Source organism: Dreissena polymorpha, chromosome 3, assembly GCF_020536995.1.
Source record: "Dreissena polymorpha isolate Duluth1 chromosome 3, UMN_Dpol_1.0, whole genome shotgun sequence".
Lineage (NCBI taxonomy): Eukaryota > Metazoa > Mollusca > Bivalvia > Myida > Dreissenidae > Dreissena > Dreissena polymorpha.
The window spans coordinates 121,677,147-121,702,414 of record NC_068357.1 but is presented as its reverse complement, the minus strand read 5'-3'; the positions used below and the strand labels follow the sequence as shown (position 1 = coordinate 121,702,414).

At 33.6% G+C, this 25,268-nt stretch overlaps 1 protein-coding gene across 1 annotated transcript; it reads left to right on the top strand.

The window, feature by feature from the left end:
* The first annotated feature begins 4,752 nt into the window (after positions 1–4,752).
* On the top strand, positions 4,753–15,029 carry LOC127871257 (uncharacterized). Its single transcript, XM_052414009.1, has 4 exons — positions 4,753–4,893; positions 10,169–10,325; positions 14,314–14,468; positions 14,598–15,029. Exons 1-4 carry the CDS (start codon positions 4,842–4,844, stop codon positions 14,792–14,794), a joined length of 561 nt encoding a protein of 186 aa, XP_052269969.1. The 5' UTR covers positions 4,753–4,841; the 3' UTR covers positions 14,795–15,029.
* Positions 15,030–25,268: the final 10,239 nt, after the last annotated feature.

The window sequence follows — 25,268 nt, the reverse complement described above, 5'->3', positions numbered from 1 at the left end:
AATACACACCTCAAAAGGCGACTCAATAGATTCGCAGATCATATTAAGGTAGTACAACTGTAATGGGCAATATTCCAAAATCCATTAAAAGTATTATTTTCATAAACTTCATACCATATGTGGTCTTATTACAAATTTTTAGGGTGGCTTTCCATGCAAAAAAATTTGTCGTGATTTTTTCTGTATGATGACCCATAATTTGAATTTTCTTCTAAATTAAATTACCCCTAGGGATAAATAAATTCAATAAACTCATATTTTTTTGGCAATTTTTGTTAACAATGTTTGTATATTTAGAACAGGAACAGGATATGATTGTAGATGATAAAATAATATAATACAAGACAATTGAGTGATAACAATAATGAAAAAAATCTCATTTATTATTAAAGGTCCTTCAAAACTACAAGTTCGACCCGTGTATGCAAAAATCACCCATAGACAATTTTCTACATGTTTTATAAGTTGTATGTTATTTCTTTAAAATTTGAGCATTTATATTTCATCAGAGACATGTGATTAGCTTAAATCAAAATAAAAAAAGCAATTTGCCAGTGTATATTTGAATAATTCACTAAAATCTAATAGGACTATTAGAAATATGTTTCAAGAAATTCAAAACCACATAATGGCAAATGGTCAAAATATGCAAAATAAACAGAGTCATTTACCAATTCAGTTAACAACCATCAATGTTCTTACTCCCTTATACATATATTTAATACATTATGCATTTATGCTAAATCTGCCAATGTAGTGATGGCTTTTGTGAGGTGTGGGGGGGGGGGGGGGGAGTTTCAGTCATGAGTAGGTCTGAAAAGTGAAAAAAAAATACAAAGTTGTATCTCTCTTAACCAAGATCTATAACATTGTTAGATTTAAATTCTAATGATCATCTACCTAACAAGCTTGTATTTATTTAATAACAATTTACAAACAAAAATATTAATGCAAAATTCCATAACGAAACTAAATAAGCATATACATGTACTTATAAGTTCCTATGACATGGGCAGGGCTTTCAACACTATATCCTGCAGTTGGTTACAAATACTCAAGCAAATCCGGTGAAACTTGGCAATATAAAAGGCAATGTAGGGGTCAATAAGTACAACCCTTCATTTTTCACCTTATTGATTGATCAGATCATTATTACTAAAAATAGAAACAAAAAACCCTCATATTGACACTAGCTGCACAACTGATCCAATGAATGTCATTGTCCAGACACTGGCTGCACAACCTATCCAACGAATGTCATTGTCCCATCAGTCATTAAAATGCCTGTAACTTGTAAAGCCTCTTGACTTATTGGAACAGTTGGCGTGACGTATGTTGCGATTTGACTACCAGACTGGACTTCCACTGATGCATATGAGAAACCTGCGGGAGTTCCCATCCTTCAACTGGAAACATAGTTGAAATTGCAATCTAGTAAAATATTGATATGCAATATCACATTTAGAATGCAACTAAACATAATATATTGGAATTTTATTAGGTTAATAATCATACTGCTGATCTACCAGCCATAAAATTTGTTTCTAGGAGAAAACAATCATGATGTTTATAAGAAGATTATTGTTATTTTTGACATATTATTTTGGCTATTATTCTAGGATTGGAAAAATTTACAGCTAATTTAGTGAAAATACTTGTATTTTGAATTGGGAATGGACAGACATTCTGACCCTCAGTATTTGTATAAAAAGGACTGCCAAACATTGCCTAACTTACACTTGTGAGATTTGCGGTAAACATAGATACATGGTTTTACAACTCGTTTTATATTGTTTGATGTTTTGTATGTAATAATAAAAAAAATTGGATTGTAACCGCTGACAATCAAAATAATAGTCTTACGTCATTTCATTTAAGATAGCATCGCTAGCTGCAATCCTAGCTGATTCAGTAGCAACTTGCTCTATCACCTCACCAGCTGGCTGTTCAATTATTTTTAAGTTGGTGTCCGATATTGTTTTGAGGTTTAATGTGGACAGCATATTGTTTACACGTCAAACGCTTCGCCTATCGCAATATAAACGGGTACTACGCGTAATTGTGGTATTAGTTATAAATTAACAATTATACACTTGTCCATCTGTATGATATAAATTAGCGCTCTATGAGAGGATTTTGGTCAGGCTGCTCAATAGCTACCAGACGTTCTCGCAGGTACCGACTGCTCCCCTAGTTACCGCGCGTATTTGTGCTAGCGGTAATTAATAACTCTTATATGGCATTTGTCGATATTTGTTGTACAATAGGGCTGTAACGATACATTCGAATATGCGAATTACTCGAATACGGCTGTGGACGAATCGTTTTCGTTATTTGCCACCTCCCATTATAATCGTATTCGTTATTCGCCACCTCCCGAACCGAATATATGACGAATAAAACAACGTGGTTTCGAGTTTGAAAGTTTAATCATCTTATCTTACCTTACAAACGAAGGTTCATACAATAAACCCCTATATTTAAATGTTCTTCTCCTTATTCCGGCGTTTCTCATCAGGTTTACCCCACCCACTATGTTACAGTGTGATTATCAACAAAAATGGCGGGCGCCGGTTGAATATTTAAGACATTGAATTGAAAAAGCTTTCGATGGTTGTTTAATGTATATTTAGGTAAATACGAGTGATTTGATGCTCAAACATACACACAAAGGATTTAATAACAGATGGAATTTATTTTTTGTTTATCTTTACGACAATGATTGTGCAACCTGTCAACAAACATGGAGCCTAGCAAAGGGAATGCTATTGATATCGTTGACCCGCCTGCCAAATACACGTCGTTTGGCTGGCGCTACTTAGGTTTCCCCCAAAAAAGACAATGAGACGAAGACAATTTGCAAGATCTGTCAACAAGTTTAAGCAGTTCTAGTCAGTGTTTTGTTATTTCAAAGTGTTATATTTCATATTTTCAGTATGCAATGATACTCAATTAATCAAATTGACAAATACTCATAGTTTCATACTATATAATGGCATGTCAAGTTTTCAGTATTACTTTTGTTCATTGAAATTCATGTACGCGAATAAATATTCGTATTCGCCACCCTGTATTCGTGATACGTATCGTATTCGTCACCTAGTGTATTAGTTACAGCCCTATTGTACAAAATAGTAATATTAAATATTAAATTGTGGTCACTCGTTTCTAACGTTAAAAGCGATATATAACGGGAATTTCGTTAAGTTACGCAAAACGGTGCCAACATTCCCTATTATGTTACATATACACATGATATAATGCATCCTTAATATTGCTTATATAACATTTTTTATTTCTGCAATAAAGTAATGTTCTTTAAGGAGGATTTCGGTGTTTCTACACTTTGAAGCTTCCACTCGCACTCAGGACCATATTTTCGCGTTTGAAATTGTATAAATTCAGTTCCTCTTACTTATCTTACATAAAAAATATTTACACCGTTTTATTATATTTCATTTCCGTTTTGTTTGCGAAAACAATACACGTAACTACTTTACAAAAGTGACACCTAGACGTTTGGCTTATCTGGAAAATTGTGGACAGGTCGTTAGGGACCGGCGCGCCCTATTTATCGATAGCTGAGTGGTCGATCGATATTTAGATAAGAATCTGACAGTTGGCGAGATGTCAATTGTGTTTACTTATTTCTGAAGATTTATTTTATCTCTTGCACATTCCATAGTTGTTATTGATATTCTTACTTGATCTTAGTACATATCTAAAACTGCGAGTGGGTTGTGAGAATGTTTTTGTTTAACATAATTTTATACTTCTACTGTTAAGTAAATACGTATTTGTTTTATTGCAAATGTGGCAAACAGCTTGTAGCTCGCTTGTTTATAACTGTAAAGAAATAGCTTAATAAATTTCATTCAATAATCTTAATTTTATTTTATACCGCCGTTCAACTGCGTCGTTAAAAATGATCCTGTCTCTTCGAATGCCAATATATAAGTCAATATATGTTATTATGGCCTGTTTTCCGATAACTTATTAAACATGTAAACGTGACGTAGAGGCTTATTAAAATCTTCAATGAGGCAAAAAGCAATGTCAATATGAGAGTAAATTGGTTAAAAACTTCTTATACAAACAGTACAAATAGCAACAGATAACAATTATGAAATTCGACATCGCCAAAACAACCCGAATCCCAGATCGACAGCATTTTCGAATACCGCAACTTCTGAGCATGTTTTTCAATGCGACCACAACCGGTAAGCACGATTGTAAATTATTTGGGATGTTGTGTATACCGCAACCTATCTTAAGCGATTTGCGAATTCATGCTGAACACGAGTACATGTCAAATATCCGCCCTTTTTTTACCCCGAACGGTCCCCAAAAATAAGCTTTTTTATCAATTACCCGTACTGAAAACATCGATGTTGTACTGGATGCCAGCCTTGACACACAGATCTTGTTTAATTTCGATTGTAAAGTCATCGAATGCTATTGAAGTACACACGTCAACTTCCTTATGATTTACCCGAAACATTTAGCCACTTGTTTATAAAAATACTGCATGTATGAATATTCACACGTTATTTTGCATTTGTAGTATGTTAAAACGGGTATGGGATATAGGTCACGTGGAACGATTATTTACTCAGCATGCAGAGTTTTTGTGACACTTCTTTTATATTTTTTAAGTTAACCTCACTTTTAAAAACATGCTGTGCTGATTTTAAAACCCCAATAAAACATGTTTCAAGGCTTGGCAGATAAAGGCCATTTATCTATAGATTGTCAATACCGTACAACTAAAATATCTAATCATATTGATAGTCGGTTATAGTTTGTGGCCGTACAGCATATTCAAGACAGTATTATACACTATGGATGTCATGGAAAGGTTTGGTTGGATTTGTCTGGTATGCTTAATGCCTGGTAAGTCATTCATCACTATCGTCTTCATGTTTTGTTGAATAAATAATCTGTTTTGTACATTGACTTATTGAAAGGTGTATACATACAGCATTTTTGTGGAATTTTATTCAAATGTCCACTGGGCATTATTACCATTTGTCATCTTTTATCATTATATTATCTTTAAAGACCGTGTTTAAACGACGCGTTGACCTATTGTTGAACTATTTAACCTAGTCATGTAATCAATTCAATGATCATACGAATATATTGAAAATGTCTCCTTACGTATGAGCCGGTCCCATCATACAAGCATTCATACGATATTTTCGCGTTCCGTCAAGCCCGTGAGTTGCGGATACTGTTGACTAATGCACACATGCATTTGCTTTAGCCAGACTGGTAACCCGAGTTTAGTAAGCTGTGGATTCCGTTTCAATTAGCTTTTGAAAGTAAGTTTGCTCTCGTAAACCAGTTAACAATAGTATCTTTAAATTGCGAACAAATGGTGACGAGAGTTATTCGAAGGGGTCTTGATGACTACACGTCAATAAATCGCGGGTTCGATTCTTAGCCCAGTGATGTCGCCCATACCTGCGTTTCAAGGCAGTTGCCAGTTACTGGTATGCATATGTAGCATTGGAATGCAGTTTTCTGGATGTATGTTATTTTACTGAAATGTTTTTAAACGTCGGTAAGGTCTTATACTGATATATCAAAATGAAACCACCAAGGTACAATCCGATGATACAATTGTTAAATAAAATCCGAACCGCATGTTGAGATAAAGAGCGTACCCGATAAGAAATCGCGAATCAATATTTTATGTATTTCATTTCGACTGTTTTGTTATATGCGATAAACAGTTTGGAGTTGCGATTTGTTTACTTAAGAGTTATTTTCTGAACATCTATTTCGTAAACATTTCCTTGAAGAAATTTAATCTGACATGAACATGACAAACTTGCGATAATAACTGATAATATTCAAAGCGTGTATTGAAAGGGCTCCGTCACTGATAACTTATCAAACACGTGCATTACACGATAAACCAATGAAATATGGACTAGTATTGTACCCAGTTGACCTTTATCTTTTTTTTTTGCTCATCTCAATTTCAATAACCGCATACATAACAGGATCTACCAGATGTGTGTGATTTATATTGTAGTTGATTGTCCATTGTTTACTGACCTCCATTTCAATTCCAGGCCAGTTTATGATTATAGTGTATAGATCGTCAACGCAAAATTAGTACAGTTACAAACACACGAAATAGAGTATAAAGGCAAAGGCGTTCAAATATGTAATTTTAAGATGTTGTATGTTTGACCTTAAATAAAGCATTTTTATTATGGCAATATGATTTGTTACGTAAAAAGATAATATGTCATTTAAATAATCGGGTACCCTAGTTATTTCTTATCCTAAATACATTGAACAAAACACACACACAATCAGTCACCATTGATGCCTGTGCCGGAAATCTTCAAACGTTTCGCGTCCTTTGTTTTCACGAATGAAACACAAGGCATCTAATTATGTGTTAATCACGTAAATAAAATGATTACATATGTATCGGATCATTAAAAACATACATAATAATAAAAATCGTCTGAAATTCCGAAAATAATGTAGTATAAGAAACATTATATTTATCAGACACGTGAAAAAAAGTTTTGCATATATAAACTATTATAATTCTACATGATAACAGAGCAGAACAGAACATTTTATTTAAGACTTGTACAAGTACATCGTCTTCAAAACATAAACTTGTATAATACATGAAACAACATGACATAGCATTAATAATACATAATCGATAAGTTAATCGGAAACGAACTGTGCTTCAGTTATTAACAAAATTTAGTGCATTTCTGTAGTTTAGAGCGTCCTTAACAAACTTACACAGATTATTTATATCGGCCTTATTACATAAGGTCAAAAGTTTTGTAAATTTAAATACAGAAGGTCTAACATAGTTATATTGTGTAATATACTTCTTTCTTATTACAGTATAAAAATTGCATATAATGACAAAACTCGTCCTCGATATCTCTAGAATTGCAAAAGGTACAATAAATTTCTCCTCTCGGAATTCGTTTTTAACGGACTTTTTGTATATTTATTGGAAGTCCTCTCCTCTTAATCTTAGCTTGCTCATAAATGAACGATTACTTTTTGTCAAAATATATAGATAGGGTTCATAGTAATGTGATTGTTTGCAAAACTTATATAGATTGGACATATAGAGCTATTTTCTATTTAGAAATAGTTTCTTGCTTCAAAGTGTCTATAATACGGGTTTTAAATTCATTAAAAATGTATCCTGATCGATAACGTTAGGGTTGTCGAATACATATATGCAAACCCATACTCTGTTAGCAATTTTCTGATATTTGTAGCGCAATTCGAATGACCCCTATAACTTTCTGCAACAGATTGTGAATAAATAGTTTAAATAATTATATTGTTTTAGGTTACACTGTTCAACCAGTATTCTAAAATATCTATAAATAAATAAAGGATATCGTTCAAATTCACTATATGTGACTGCATTACAGGCATTTATTTCAACATTCAATAACCGCTTACAATTTGAGATGCACTCTTTCCAGTTCCCTTGAATTAGTTTATCTCCAAGCACAATTCAAATTAGGACTCACAAAGGCATCAAATAACTGACACAATGTCTTAGGTATTAAGTCAAATTCCTAACACTTACACAAAAGAACACAAAATAACATTCATAGCTTTCAACGTTTTTCCAACTAGATGCTCTTGATTGAACATAAAATTACCAGTGTAATTAAAGACTGTTCCTAAGTAGTTAAAATCACTTACAATTTCTACGTTTTCTTCAGTGTATCGCCAGCTTTCATTATGTCCTAAGCCACCCCGTTTACGAAAAACAATGATTTTTGTCTTTGAAGTATTTACCTTTCGACCCCATGTGTCATCATATGTATTTAACGTATTTAAATGTTGCTGTACTGGTGTTTTACCTATAATGGCCATATCATCTGCGAAGACTAAAAGTATTAAGACAATAGACCCTTTCAGTTATTCGCATTTACTAGTGTAAGAGTTGTGTCCCTTAGCCGGATGTGACGTAATGCGATGATACAAAATCCGCTAGATAGAAAAGTGTACAGTGTCGCTGATGATATTAACGTCTCTTGCACAATATATGCGTAAAATTGCACAAATATTTCATTTTTATTATATTGACGCGTATTAAAGCTATCGCTTTTCTCATATTTCATTTTAGTATGTTGAAGCGTGAAAATACATTAAATATTCTGATCAATTACCCTGTGTCTCGCAAGACAAATCCCGTACTGTCACTAAACTTTTAACGTAAATATTTTCTTATTTTATTGCCAAATATTTAAAAAAGCGGCGAACGTTTATATGTTAATGGTATTGATCATTAGCATATGATTTGAGTGCTGTTTTACCACTTGGGCACATGACATATACCATTGAAAATGGGAATTAGAGTGTCAATTCGGTCCACCTGCAAAGTTAAGACTCCGCCCATTGGTTGACAAAAAGAGATGGAATTCATGTAAGCGTATATAGGGAAGGTTAAGAATATATCAAATTAAAATATTGTGCAATTTAACTGCAATAGAGGTATTTAACGGGTACCGGCAAATGTAAACTCCGCTATTACGTGTGTAGATGTCAAGTACGTTATTGCAATGTAAGAAACACTTTAATGAAAACAAGCAATCACAATAGGGTAATCATAACCTTATATAATATATAATATAATATATTAAATATAAATTTAATATATAGATTTATTGGTCATAAAATGCTAGATTTGTATCACCCCTTATCATAAGTAAGGAGATTTCAATATACACGCACAGACAGTTCAATTTGCATAATATGCAGAGTTCTTTTCCGTATTTATGCTAAAATTTATTTATATTGTCATTAATGTAAACGAAACGAAAATCCATTCAATGGAAAAGAAAATGATAAAATTTAACAGTTGTTATGTATTCCGCTTTTTAGGGCTTTGTTTTTCAATTGATTAAATGCACCTCTAACACGTTCGATCGCTGATGTACAACAACGATATCCACACCACTTAATGATTGTGATAAAATAAATATATGTTTCATTAATTTTTAAACATCATTTATAAATTCTCACTAATAATAAAACGGCTTATTTAGTTGTTTTGTTTTGTGAGATTTTCAGTATTTAGTCGTCCGATCACGTTCTCTGATGAACATTACCGCTGCTTCATCAGCAGTATAAACCGAATATCAAAATTTCATTTAAAAATATACATTATTAACGATAAGGTAAGTACAAACCTTTTCATGCATATGTTTAGTCCATTAACATCGTTGAAAAACATTTTCAAACAATATCTATGTTCTCGTTCTGTTCTCGTTTACAATCGATACACTCGATAATCCTCGTATGACGTCACACAAGGGAGATAATTAAAATCTGGCAATAACTGAAAGGGTCTATATCATAAAACATGACGCGATAATTCGCATCCTTTTGCAAAAACAACTCCAAATCTTCAACAAAGATAGAAACCAAAAGAGGTTAATTACCTCACCTTGACGTAATCCAACTGCGTATTCAAAGTAATCGGAAAAAAATAGAACACAACTCGACATTTAATATGCTGATACAAATCTCTTATAATTCTTAAATGTTTTCCACGTATTCCTCTATTATACAGTTTTAACCATGAGCCATTTCTATAAATGGAATCAAAACATTTCATCATATCAACAAAAACAATATATACTCTTTTATTTTTATTTGTATATTTTTTAACAATAGACATAAGTACATATATTGCATCAACAGTTGATCGACCCTTACGAAATCCGAACTGTGCATCCGAAACAGTGTTATTGTCGCTACAAAATAGCTCCATTCGCTTGTTTAAAACGGTTGTAAAAAGTTTTGCTAGACAATTGACCAAAATTATAACTCCATAATTATTCATTCGTTTTTTCACAATTTTGTTTAGCGGAATTATTATGCTCGAAATATTTTAAATTGTCATTTGACATGGAATTGCTTAAAAGTACCACAATACATTTGGGTGAAACGTTCTCCTATATAGCAACGCAGAGTATGCACTGTGCAATTGTTCTTGTCCTCAGCAACTATTCTCAACATCCGTTATCAGTACACAGTGTTTTGTATGTGTTTAAACTTTAATCAGTGCTAATGGTGTTCTTAAAATTGCAGTACTCCTATATTTAGCGGCACTTCATGATTATACTGATACGTAAATTTGCAGGAGCACTTGCAGGGAGATTCTGCCCTGATTCGGGACACTATTACTGCGAATTCGGATGCTGTCGTGGCTTTGCACACTACGGTACAAGCTCGGTATGCTGTGAGGGCAAACTCACACCCGCACCCACTACCTACAGCCCAAGCTCTGTAGTTGAAAGGTACTTCAATTATACGTTGGATTATTTGACAAACAGTTCTGATCATGTTTCCTCACAACTTCATCATAAGCTCATTAAGAGTATTAAATATTGTTTCTTAGCACTTTGTTGATTCTGTTTATTCCCATTTGTAAACCAAAAAATGTTTAATGTGTGATTAAACATATCCGCACAGAAATAAAGAATTCCCATAATTTAAGCGTTTCGCATATTTCGACTAAAACATTTTTTACACTGTATTAATAGACCCTTTTCACAAAATTGATAAGAGGGCAAAAACACGTGACTCGTAGAACTCCAGAACGTGGCTGAACGTGTATAAATTTCTAATAGTCCAGCGCAACTCCGCATCTGATTTCAACCTTTCACTCTTTTGAATATTCGGCGATGAAAAGACTAAGAAAACACAATATGACGTTGTAAGAATAAGTTATAAATATGTACTTCCAATTATAAGTGTCGATACATTGAATAAATTGTCTTGATCAAAGTACTTGTTTTTGTTTCATTTTTTCACACAATTGACACGCTTTGTTAGAGCTTTTTTATTGCGCTGTTTGAATAAAGATCTATCTTATTTATTGATACATCTGTGGTTTAATGGCCCCTGTGTTCCGGATAAACCCATTATCTCGTTTTGTTCAGTTTTGACCGGCTTTGTTAGAGCTTTTTTATTGCGCTGTTTGAATAAAGATCTATCTTATTTATTGATACATCTATGGTTTAATGGCCCCTGTGTTCCGGATAAATCCATTATCTCGTTTTGATCAGTTACTGTGCCAACAAATTCTAAATAACAGCATGGTGTCATAAACCACCCGTGGAAGATGCCTGATCATTGAACAGGGTGTACGGTACCCCAATGTCTTATCGTTGTAGAAGTTTTACGTAGTCATTTCTAAGTATTATCATGTAAGGATACGCCAAATACTCAAACTAAATGCTGTTTAGATATTAGCCAGTTTTATCATGACAATACAGTGAATGTTGGATATTCGTCCTCACCTATTTTTCACACAGGCGGACATTTGTTCGTATTTTTTTTGACAACCTGAACATTCGTGCCTTCTTTATTTTGACAATGCGGATAATGGTTTCTTCGATATTTGGACAGCCCGGGGATTCGTTCCTAAATAATTTCTATCCCGGTCATTATTGTCATAGTAAATCAAAATAATATGACACCCTGGGCATTTTATCCGGTATTTTAATATGTCGTTATTAAAAGAGTTAAAAAAAATCTCATATTTTGTGTTATACTTAATGATTTTTTGTAAGAAAATATCGTTAACATTAGAATGATAACATTAAAAAGTATTCGAATATATCGACTTACACTGAGATTTGTAATTTGCCAAACCTTACAGAAATCTGGGCGTTTAAACTATTTAAGGGTATATATATCCGGTCTGTCAAAATAATGTTGGAACGATTGTCCGGGATGTCTAAATAGCGTGGGAAAGAATGCCCGGGTAGTTATTACAAGGATTGAACAAATCTCCGGCTTTTCAAAACAGGGACTTATACAAACATGTTTGTATAGGTCCCTGGTTAAAATTAGCGTAGGAACGATTTTCCTTGTGAAAGAATTTTCGGATACATAATTAAGTGCTTGCTACTTATAAATACATTTGAAATATTAATTAACTTTTTTGCTAAACACGAAACCTATTTACCGGACACCGCAAAAATAAAACTAAGTCATTGCACAGTCTTATAAAAAGTATTCGTTAGTGTATGGAAGAACACAATTAAAACAAGCATATTCATTGACCACAACGGGGTTAAAGAATGTTTCCAAACAATAAAGACACACACAAAAGAGATTCATGACATGTGTGAAATATATTAATCACTCATAATCACGTTTAAAGAGTTATCAAGATGCATGCGTAGACAGTTCAGTTTGCTCCACGTTCGTTTTTTTTCACCTGTATAAAAGAATTATTCAATAGTGTCTTTCACTGTAAAAAACATTAATTAAAGTTTAACGAAAAATGACATAACATTTAATTAGTTCGTATGCTTTGCATTTTCTATTGCTTTTTATTATGATAGAGTCAACAAACATTTTACACGTTTGATAATTACAGACCAACAAACAAACCTTTGAGAATTTAAGTTATATACTAACGTTTTGTATTATACGACTTTTTATATATTTGTTTTGTGCAATTATCAATTTTTATTCTTCAGATCACATCTGCTCTGATTACAATCGGTATCTTGAATCAAGATTAAATAAAATGTATATACACGTTTACACTAGTGGTATTATATACTATGGCTTTGAAATATGAATAAGGTGTGAGAATGTTTATTTCATAAACCCTCATTAATTTATTGACTAAACAACACATCCATGTATGCATATATTTTCCATAATTAGTTTCAGTGCTCATGAAAATCCCTTATGTAATTAATGAAACTCAACTGATTTAAAATCATCGATATGCTCCGCCAAAGATATATACACGTTCAGCTTGTTCTGAAATTCGACGCATCACTTGATATCTAAAAATAGCAACAGCGGTAGTATTGTGAAACTGTTCTAGTGGTATAAAGTTGAACAATTAACCAATATAGCCAATCAAACGGTATCTTCGGTAAGTAACGATGCATCATTATATAAGAAAATAGAAATTGTAGAAGCATTATCATGCAAAACTTGGTTGCTAGTACCTTTTTGTGCAAAGATACAAAGGTGCGTATTCATATTTGACTGTTTTATTATATACCTGTTTAATGCTTTTAACAAAATACAGGTTGTATCAATCGTTGAAATAAAAAATCCCGTATAACGCTACTCGCTGTTTCCAATTCCGTATTACCATACTAGCCGGACTACTTCGACCCATTTAATGACGTCACATTACACGCACCAAAAATAGAAATATTTTATATTACGAAATATATAACGTAGTACATCGTGTGACGTCATTTCTGTGACAAAACACAATAGTTTATCTAAACTCTGTAAGGACATGTAGGACATGGTGTTTTTTAGCAGTAAACTATGTGTTAAAACGTATTTTGGAGTGTGTGTTTATCATGAATAAATGTATATTTCGATACGAATACAATAAAATAGTGTGGTTTAAACTAAGTTTCGATAAAGACATGGGAGATAGATGTGGAAATGCATATCGTTTAAACGGTTTTGTTATAAACATCGGATTTAAGTTGTCAACTTAATTGTTATAAAAATTTGATTAACGATGGCATTAAGGTAAGCGTGTCGGAAACCTGTGTTTTCCCGGTTCGAATGTTTACACGTTAATTTACATAAACTGTATTCATACGCGTCTTAAATAAACTATGGCGTACCGTTTAAGTCATTGTTTTGTCAGTTTTGTTAAAGTAAAAAATATATTTGTTAACTGTTTTCGTTAGTTGTTGTATATAATAAAAGGAATATTACGCTAGTCAATTGTTCCAAGAGTTTGTATCACTCTCGTGGCTTGTGCTATTTCGCATCACACTCGAGGCTCCGCCTCTCGTGTGATACGTCATCACACAAGCCACTCGAGTGATACAAACTCTTGGAACAATTGACTAGCGTAATATTCCGTATTAATTTACGTAAGAAATTTTGAACACACGCTTGGCACTTATGCAACGAAATACACCATAACGATCAAGCTGATTTACCGCTGAATGACCATCATTAATATTCGCAATTGAACAGGATACATTTTGCCTAATCACATTAAAAAAGTAGTATATGAAATAATGTTTATTTGTTTATGCGTATTGTAATAATACTACCTAAGTCAGGCTAAGTGGACTAGTGACGTCTGTGATACACAACAACACAGCATTTTCAAAAATATCGATGCTGATATAAACAATTTCGTCCAATGTTTAATTGGCCTCGGCGATTTTATTGCAATAACATAAATACACGAGGTACCAATACAAATGTGTTATTCAAACAAGCTTGCGCAATTTGTTAAAATAATGACATGATCATGATGTCTTGTTTCAGCACTGTAAACCTCGCTGTGATTATCGGCGCTTCGGTAGGAGGATTCCTTCTCCTGGTGGTGATAGTGTCTGTTGTCCTCTGCATTGTCTGCTGCACCAAGACAAACCGGGGCCAGGCGGGCCAGGTCGTACAGGGACAGACTATGGTGGTTGCAGGTAGGTTTTGTCTTTCTGTTGTGTTGCATGGAATATTCGACGCTTTTATTTTTTCAGTAATTACATAGTTATACATTATCTGCTAGGTAAACCTAACTTTGGAATGTAAGCAATTGTCTGGAATTACAGGATCTTATCCGATGCAAACAAATAACATGCAGCCGGGGATCAACCAATTGCAACAACAGCCGTATTATAGCAACACAACCCCCAACCTACAATCTGGGGCAAGTCAGTGGCAGCAGCAACCGCAACCTTACATACCGCCAGGAGAAGAACAGGATAGTTATAAAATGCATCAGCAGCCACCAGCGAATTACCCATAAACAATATATATATATGTATAACCAGATGTTGCAGCAGCATCCACCATTGAACTACTCTTGAAAAACAACATTTTATAATTATTGAAGTTATAATTGATGTTGCGTTTTATTAATAATTAAAATGTTTAATTGGTTATGAAAATCATCTTTGTATGTATGTTTTAAAGTTGTAAGTATGTTCCAAGATTGTGTTCTGTTTTTGTACATTTGGATTTAGTATTGTTTCATTACACAGTTTCGTTTGTTATTGTATTTTGCATCCAACATAAAAGTCTCAGAAACATTTACAGAACAATACAGATTTCTCAGATATTCCTATTTGCAAACCCTAAATGGTTTTTCCTGATTTTGTTCTAAACTATGTATTTACCAAGGTCATTCTGCTGAGCATATATATTTAAAACAAGATGTATTGATAATATTATAAAACATTCATTGAATATCCATTTATGATAGGAGCTTAGGTGTTACAAGTTTAATAAAGAAAATATAAGCACATAAGGGTTATTTCTGCTCGGAAAACCAGAGCAATACCAATTGCAATTATTAACAGTTTTTATCCACAATCGAAGAAAACAAACTTTTGAAGTATAAGCTTTCTATGATTAATACATGACTGATTAAAATAAAAATATGTTACGTTAAACTTCTTCGTAGGCCACACACGAGTACTTCATTAACATGCTAAGTTGACATTAAGAAGTGAAACACCAGCTGATCAAGCAGTATTTGGCTTCGTATTACACACAAGATCTTGGTCCTTTATTTATGGCAACTGACACATGCCAAAACAGTACGGCACAATACGAAACAATATGCACAAATAGAAGAATAAAGCTGGGGTCACATTCTTGGAATGGTCAGTTCAAAGCACTGGAACATAGAACGCTCAACCTCACACTTGACAGGGCAATATTCATGTTACACATAAGTGTAAATACAATTTTACCTCATAGCGTTGCAACTCAAATTTACCCATAATAAGGGAATTAAAACGCACTCAATTCAATGACTATTTAATTACTCAATGGTAGGAAGGAGACCAGAGCAACAGAAATACAACTTTTTGAAGAACGATGAAAATTATATATGCGGTTTAAATTTATGAATAATAATTTATACACAGCAATCATGAAATGCTGACAGGTATGATTGACATGTAGTATATCATTCGTAAACAAAATCAGGCCCGATATAGTAAACATTGTTCACCTTATCAATTATATTAAGACTAACATAGTTTTCATACAGAAAATAAACAACTTGAAAAAGTTTAAATATTTTGTTAAATGTCAGACCTTACTCAATGCATATTGGAAAAAATTATGTTTCATGGTACTTGTCACAGATCAGGAACTTAACTAAACTAAATAGATAAAACTATCTTTAAAAAAAAACGACTCGAAAGGACATGCACGTGCTTCTTTGTATTATCTTAATGTTAATTATGTGTAATGTATTTATTAAAAACAATACAATATCACAATATTCTTAAATTGTAACAATAGAAGGGAAAAAAACAACTTGAGTAAATAAATAAAAAGTTTGTATTCGCACCTGGAACCTCCAGTGGTGAAAACCAATGATGTATCTCTACAACTTTGAAGTTTTGTGTTTTATCTTTCGTGGCCCCTTAGTTAAGCTCTTGCGTATTGGGTTCGCTATCTCGTTTTGATTTTGACTTATTTGTGTAGTTTTACACTAATTGTCGGAAAACGTTCGGAATGACGTTCATTTACGTTATGGGTTGAAATTACACGAAGTTAATTACAGTTCTAAAATCTTATAGTGTTATAAACGTAGGACTTCCTTCATTTAATGTGGTGTACATAAAGACAGTATTTTGCATGCAATTTAATTTACCTATTGTTTCTATGTCGCAAAATAACTGTGCATGTACTTATGCACTGTAGAACCCTATCTTTGATCTTTATTGATAAGCCAAGTTAACCGACTGTAATTTGGTGTATTGATTGAACATCTTCTAAGATCAATTGGATTGGGAAAATCAGTAATCTCAACAGTCTACTGTGCAATGAAACTGTTTCCATGGCAACCTTGACTTCAGTAAGATGCACTGGTTTACCTGTACATATTTAGTGCAGTATATCATGACCATCCATAAAGGAGACATAATGCTGATCATTTTCATGCATCTTTTTCACTATAGGGTTTCATTATTTTGCATTTACATGTGTATATACTGTGCTTGTGTACATACTGTAATTCATTTCTTTCTGAGAAGTACTTAGATTGTGTTTAATGTCTCAACTGCCAGTAACTAATTAATAACACAATTCTGTCATCTGATAACCAATATATGTCATGTTTACACGCAAAATATAGCATTTTGTTAGAGGAACGTGGATATGCTATTTGTTGGTTTATACATGCATTTTAGTTAATTGTCATGTTTCCTTTGTCCGAGGGAGGGGCTGAAATGCCTAGTCTTAGATTCTTATCTATCAATCAGAACCTCAACACTCCTCTAAGATTAGGCAACAGTCAATTAAAATTGAAATAAACCGAGAAAAGATGTATTGAAGGATATAATTGGATGTTGACTATTGGCCAATGTTTTTCTAGCCTGAGGGTGTATAAAACAAATATGCTGCAGCATTCCGAAACCTAAATTTTGACTGTTTAAAAAATCTGCATCACTGGTTATTATAATTAATTAATTAATATTTTGGGCATTGCAAATTTACCGACATCTAAGATAGTTTATTAAAGAACAGAGATAATGATTCCATTTCTTATAAGTTTGATGATTTTTAACTTGCTATTGCACTAAGTAATTTTTGGATACGTTTCAATCGGGATCGGTTTCTATGTGTACTTTAACTATTGGGAACAAAGCTATCTTACATTAACCTGCAGGGCTGTTTGCAATTTATAAACTCAAGGCTGGCAGACTTTTAGGGAACTGTTCTATGTTTAAGAATATTTAATACATGAAAATGAAAAATTAACTGTGACTTGTTGTTAGTCAAAGAAAATAAAGGTTCCTGGCTAATCGAATTTAAAAAGCCAGTGGTGTCGGCAACCTGACGATTAACTGAGAACCCAGTAAACTCGGAACAAGCACGAGGTTTACGACAAATTGGCGTCAAAAGCGGGATCACCACAGAAAGGAATAAGCACAACAAAGAAGGCTTTTTTGGAGGTGCATTTCTTATCTTTACTTCTTTCTTACTCTTGCAATTACAACACTTAATCAACACAACAGTCACTTCAACAAACATCACATACATTATCAGTTACAACCTACTTGTTCTAAATTATGGAAACGGTGTGAGTGAAAATGAGTGAAAGATAGTACGGTGCGTTACCTGCATGCTTTAAGTATAGTTTATATATTTAAGTGGGTGCTATAAGTTTTAATTTAAGTTACTTTAATCAAACGTTCTCTTTACAGCGTAGATCACCTTGCGGGACCCTGTGGTTTGTTTTAAGGCATTAAACGTTTATAGCTTAATTTAGTTGCATGCGATAACTTGTAGAATTAGCCAGTCAATTTTCCAAATCTCCTTAGGGAGACTGCCAACACAAAATACTAACCTCCTTAGAGGATGACTTTCCCACAACGTAGTGTAAGAAATTCTCTCTAGGGCATGCGATAAGTTTTATTGGCAAAGTTTAATATATTTAGCTGCATGTGTTAAGTTGTGGAATTAGTCAGTCAATTTTCCGAATCTCCATACTGAAACTACTAACAAAAAATACTAACCTCCTTCGTGGATGACTTTCCCACATCATAGTATAAGAAATTTTCTCTAGGGCATGTGATAGGTTTTATTTTAAGTTTCATATATTTGGCTTCATGAGTTAAGTAATTATGAAGTTTCATGCTGTAAATGTTATATCAGTGCGAGAGAACCAGTTAGTTTGTGAGATTGTGTGAATGTTGGGCATACATCTCAAATAAAACGTCAACACACATGCATTACACGTTTTGGACTAGCCCGGCAATTAAGGGTCCCAAAACGCACAACACATTCATTACAAGCAGACACCAAAATAGCGCGTTTTGGACTAACCCGGCAATTAAGGGTCCCATAACGCACAAAACAATCATTACAAGCAGATACCAATATCACTAAGGTTGACCACATAACCAAGTTCTGGACTAACCCGGCAATAAGGGGTACCCAGAGCTCACTGCAATTACAACTTTTTCTACCCTTTTCTTTTACCTTTGACCTGATTTCTTAAAGAAGATGGAACAACGAAGTAGGCAACTCTCAGACACACTGTCACGGCCACCATTCATGGCAGGACGAAGAGAAAAGAATGAACTGTTCGAGGCTGTGGCCTTTGAACCAACACCTAGGTGCCGATCTGCATCAAACACTCCAACAGGGCTAGATACAACAAACAAAGTAGGCTTCCCACCAGTGCCGCATTTAAATCAAGCTGATTTTGATGAGGAAGCCAGAGATTTTGCTGGAGACCGGCTCTTTGCTCCAATCCCACAAAGAGGGATTGGAGCAAAGATAATCCAAGGCAATTTTGCGCCCAACCCTACCCATCAACAAACCACAACGACCAATGTATGAAGGGGAAGGCTAACAAACTCAGTTTCACACCCAATCCAGATATATTCGGGACCATCTAATGGAAACACTGGGTACGGAGACCAACGGAATGCTCCTACACACAACCCAACAATTACAACAATTACAGATTTCAAACCAAGAGCACCCATTTTTTATGGCAAAGTTGACTCATGGGAATCATTCATCATGCAGCTGAGGTTCATGTTCAAGGCCTACTGTTGGGCAGAGTGGAAATTCCATGAACAACTTCTGTTTGCTCTGAGAGGTGATGTACTACTCCGATCACTTTTGATATCATTGTTTGAACTCAACGAGTGGGATTTAAAAGGACATTAAGCGGGTCCATACGAAGTGACTGAGGTCAGCACTTGATAAGAATTGTGTCTATCTTATACTTGTCTTATTGATAGACGATTGCCGCTTAAAACGAAAATGTTATCTGACTAGACTGGAGATTGAGTGACTTGTAATACAAAATAAGTAAAATTTGACTGAAGTTTTATTTTTCTGTCAAACTGATATGTTGAGTTGATACGGAAATTGAACAATGTGTTAAGAATAGTGAAAGATATCATGTAACTTTTTGAAAATGCTGTTATGTTATATGTTGTTTTTGCTATGATTTTTTAAGGGGCACCATCATCTTTCACCTGCATAGTACATTCAACAGTTATGTGCTCCGGGAGATTGTGCTGTCTTTTATAAGACTTAACGTGTGATGCAATTTAAAAGTATTTAGCGGGTGCTTAAAAGTGACTGAGGTCAGCACTTGATCAGAATTGTGTCTTTCATATTCAAGTCATGATGATAGACGTGAACTGCTCAAAATGAAAATACTTTTATTTGTATGGTATCCGCTAGACTATTGGTTGGCTGCGAAATTAAAGATTTTGTGTGTGTGTGAGCATTTTATTCAATTTTAGGGTCTCGACAACTGTTGTCCGCAATGTCCATAATTATCCAATTCAATAACTTCGGTTCCATCCACTGTTGTCCGCCAGATTGTTATTTCATAAATAGTAGGATGTTTTGGCACGCTCTCATGAATAATATTTGGTTTTGTGTGATGTTTTGGCTATTGCGTAAAGGTTGATTGAATATTACACATGTTGTACTTATGAGTTTTAAGTATGTTGAAAGGAACTCAAAATTATGTGATCCTTCACAGATGATGAAGGCTCAAATGTTGCATTACCTTTGTATGTTGTTTGCTCAAATACTCATTTGATCTCAAGTTCGCAGGGCTTAGGGACTTATTTTCTATGTTTACATGACCATGAGAATTGTGCTTGTTACTGTATCTGTAAAAACTGGTAATGTATTAAATTTAATTGTTGTGTTGATCATTGTTTCAATGTCAAATACATGTTAATGTGTTGAGTTTAAGGATATTTATAGTGCCTTTTTTGCATTCTATTTTAATGAAATTCCGGGGCGGATTGAATGCGGCTTGGTAATCAGCATTCTTCCTCCGTAGAGGGGGCAGTTGTTTTAAATCTGGGACTCCCTTTATAAAATGTGGTGTACACAAAGACGGTAGTTTGCATGCAATTTAATTAACCTATTGTTTCTATGGCATAAAATAAATGCACATGTACACATTCACTGTAAAGCCATATCTTTGATCTTTACTGATAAGCCAAGTTAACCTACTGTGTTTTGGTGTATTGAATGAACATCGTCTAAGATCAATTGGATTGGGAAAATCAATGATCTCAGGCAACTACTGTGCTATGAATCTGTTTCCATGGCAACCTTGACTCCAGTAAAATGCACTGGTTTTACTGTACATATTAAATGCAGTACATAATGACCATCCATAAAGGAGACATAATGCTGATCATTTTCTTGCATCTTTTTCACTATAGGGTGTCATTATTTTGCATTTACGTGTGCATATACTTTGTCTGTGTTAATACTGTAATCCATTTCTTTCTGAACAGTGTTTAAATGATGTTTATTGTCTCAACTGCCAGTAACTAATTAATGACACACGTCTGTCATCTGATAACCAATATATGTCATGTTTATACTCAAAATGAAGCATTTTGTAATAGGAACATGCATATGATATTTGTTGTTTTGTATTATTTTGACTTTTATTTTTAAACATTAATTTTAGTTACTCGTAATTGTCATGTTTTTGTCTAAGCTGAGGAGTCACAGAGGGAGGGGCTGAAATGCCTTGTCTTAGATCCTTATCTGTATAACAGTTTGGCTTACCAACAATTTTCAAAACTGGTTATCATAGATTCATAAAGCAATTTATATTCAACCGGGCAAACTTCGAATCCTGAAATAGAGTGTGTTTAAATACCGGTTCGTTTAAAAATAATATTTAATCAAACCCCGTAAAATAATAAAGTTTGTTTAACCCGTTTAATCGATTATTTTGAAAATAAGTGTATCATTAAAATGGCGTTTGAAACACGTCTTGAATTCCACAAGCCTTAGTGGTTTGTGGGAGCAAGTTTGCTCTTGCTACAAGCGGTCCGGGCTAAATCACGGGTTTGTTCCTCTTTTACCTGCTATGAGCATTAGTTTAGACACGTTAAATTATTATAATTTTGGTAGTAACACTTTAAATCAAATATATTAAAAGAATACGAAATTCTTAGTCCATTTAAAACCCTACACTGTTATTAATTCAATTTTGGAAATACTTTTTTTGGCAAATCTCTTTTATAGTATGGACGTTTATCAATAATTTTTCATCTTATTGACATTGATAGAAAGAAAGAGAACTATTGATTACATTTACTATGATAGTGTCGCAGTTGAGTCTCTTTATCCCCGTCTTATTATTAATGCTCTGCAAGGTTGCTTTCATTTTATGTGTTGGGGTTATCTTGAACGTGTTTTAATCTGTATCTCTTCTTTTTCTCAGTTAAAATTTAAAAGCAATAATAATATATAATCTGCTGAATATTTTCACTACACACGCTACACTATGAAATGCGTTTAACATTAAGTTTTTTCTTTCTCATAATGCAATTAAATCTTACACACTGTATTATACCAATACAATTCGGCAAATGCACGTCACGATTTTCCCGTCAACCAGAAACAATATAGCTGTAAAGTTTTTTTGTTTTTTTATATAGCATACTATATCTCTGCACAGTAAATGAGTATTTTAGTAAGACCATTAATGTTTAATGTAGTGGACGAACTAAAATAACGTTATTTGTCATGCATGTTTATACTTTGAAATACATTTGTATTGGTAAGCATATGCGTTAATATTGTTTGATAAGTTCTTGATTAAAAATGCATTTTTGTATATTTAAAAATTGCATGTGCACAATGTTTTTCTTGTTTAAGTGATAAAGACAGAAGTAATTTGGTTACTATGGTGTCTACACAATACATAAGTTATTACATAAAAGTCATGTAATTATCACTATTATGCTAGTGTCAAAATTGAATACGTGTAAAAATGTTTCCTCATGCATGTCGGTTGTCTTCGTTTCGGCACATTCATCGTCTTTTCATTACGCATTGCTTGTCCGTAGTGTTAGGCAAACTGAATCTTACGCATTCAGTAATAAATTCGGTACAAAATGTGGTAACGTGTGTGATCATACGGTGTACTAAAGGCCGAAACAACACGCATGTCAATTGAACGGTAAGTTAACAATACATTCTACAGAAAAACATCAGCAGGGGGGGGGGGCGTTTCATAAACGATCGTACGACAATTTTAACTTACGAGAGAATTTTGTACTTCTAATAAGTAGACGAACTAGCTCGCCATGCTCGTAAAATATATACGGCGCTAAAGATGCCGATGTAATTAATTAAGTACTGCAAATTTATAATCATATGATATAGACTTAAAGGGATCTTTTCACGCTTTGGTAAATTGACAAAATTGAAAAAAGTTGTTTCAGATTCGCAAATTTTCGTTTTAGTTATGATATTTGTGAGGAAACAGTAATACTGAACATTTACCATGGTCTAATATAGCCATTATATGCATATTTTGACGATTTTAAAACCTAAAAATTATAAAGCGTTGCAACGCGAAACGATTGAATAATTTGGAGAGTTCTGTTTTTGTCGTTAAATTTTTTGAAACTACGAAGATTGCTTATATAAGGTATAAAATACGTCATGCAAGTGTACTCGGCGGAATAGCTCAGTAGGCTAAAGCGTTTTTACTTCAGGACTCTGGCAGGACTCTAGGGGTCACTGGTTCGAAACCTGGTCCGGGCAATGTTCTTTTCCTTTTTTTATTTTATTCTTGATTTTTTACTGGAGCTTTTACGATCCAATGTTTACATTTATCGATATAAAGCATTTAATGAATAAGTTAAAAAATGCCAAAATCTGTGAAAAGGCCCCTTTAAGCAATAAGGCATTTTCGAAAAATGTATCGTACCGTAAATTTGTGCTACGATGTTTATTGAAACGGTCTCCAGGTCGTATATATAAGCAGGGACACTAGCTATTTTATGACCGATTGTTTCATCGCATTCATGAAGAGTCATATACATATTAAAAAGTTGTATGCTGTGCTGGTAGACATTATTTCAGTACACGTATTTCACTGTTTTATATTGCATATCTCCATTTTGAGATTTCGTCGCTTGATTTCCGTAGTGCTCTAACTACCAATTTCATAATTTGGAGAAAAACGCATGTAAAGGTTTAACCTTTATTTTCTCACTTATTTATGCACGTAAGTGGAAAATAAATATACCGAAGTGTTTATTAGCAAACAAAGAATATGAATATAATTAAATATTATCTTTAGTAAATTATATGCTCATGTTATTCGCAATTTTATGTATGGAGATAGAGCATTCTTGTAAAAAAAATCAAAAATCGATAATGCTGAACTGCTCTATCGGGACATATGGCATTTTATCGTTTACGGATCTGGACATTTTTTCATTGAAATTCATGGAGATGGATCATTACAGTTCTGAAATGAAATGAAACTCCGTCACGTGGTGTAAATTCTGGCAAATGATTGGCTAATATGCTACTTTGCTCTGAGTCGCGGAGATGGTGCAGTAAAGCATGCACCTGATTACGTCATATTAAAGATCTCGTTCTCACGAACACAACGATATAAAAAAAACTCATTTTTGAAAAAATTGGAGATAGAGCACTACAGCAATTAAGCGACGATTTGTTTCCCCTTACCGGACATCGTGCATACCCATTCTCCGATATTTGTTGCGCATGCTTCCTTCAGTTTTTACCATCTTTTGTATTTAAATGTCTTAAAGTAATCAACGGTAGAAATGCGTGTAAACTTACGTTTCGTTGTGTTTTGTATGTTTTAATATCGTACTTTCACGACAAATAGCATCCTTTGTATTGTTTATAAATACTTTAATATGGTTACAGATATACTGCAACTTGATCGTCCACCTTTTAATTAAAATGTAACTTTCGACATTACACCATATCAACAACAACATCAATGCGCGTCTTAATATTAGGCAAATGTAACGTTGACATCGGAGTCGTTTTTCCTGCAGTGGCCTGTGTTTGTTTTGTGTCAGGTAGGGGGTGATTATGATGAGAAAGTAACTTTGAATCATCTTAATATCTTGGAAAGCAATCAGAAAGTAAAATTGAATCATGTTAATATCTTGGAGAGATGAACAACGAATGGATGTATTTGTTAATGTGGTTAATGAATTTCAGAGGTAAAAAATACGCATGCCGGAATGGTTTTATTCGAGTGGTTTTCGTTTTTTAAAGATATAGCAAAAGGTCAGTGTCGGTATATAACAAAACTGCGTGCAAGAGACGCGTATTAATTTCAAGTCAGTCAAGTCATAAGTACATGAAACTGTTCGAAATGTGGCAGTTTAAGTGTACTTTTCTATATGTCAACCGCCTAAGTAATAACATTATTCAAGAATTGGCAAACTTCGAACCAAAACATTAAATTA

What these genes read in the sequence shown, in the direction of transcription:
- LOC127871257 (XM_052414009.1), top strand. Translation starts at nt 4,842, where the DNA reads ATGGATGTCATGGAAAGGTTTGGTTGGATTTGTCTGGTATGCTTAATG. An exon ending in TCTGGTATGCTTAATGCCTG is followed by an intron (nt 4,894 to 10,168) that starts GTAAGTCATTCA and finishes GTAAATTTGCAG; the next exon opens with GAGCACTTGCAGGGAGATTC. An exon ending in ACAGACTATGGTGGTTGCAG is followed by an intron (nt 14,469 to 14,597) that starts GTAGGTTTTGTC and finishes CTGGAATTACAG; the next exon opens with GATCTTATCCGATGCAAACA.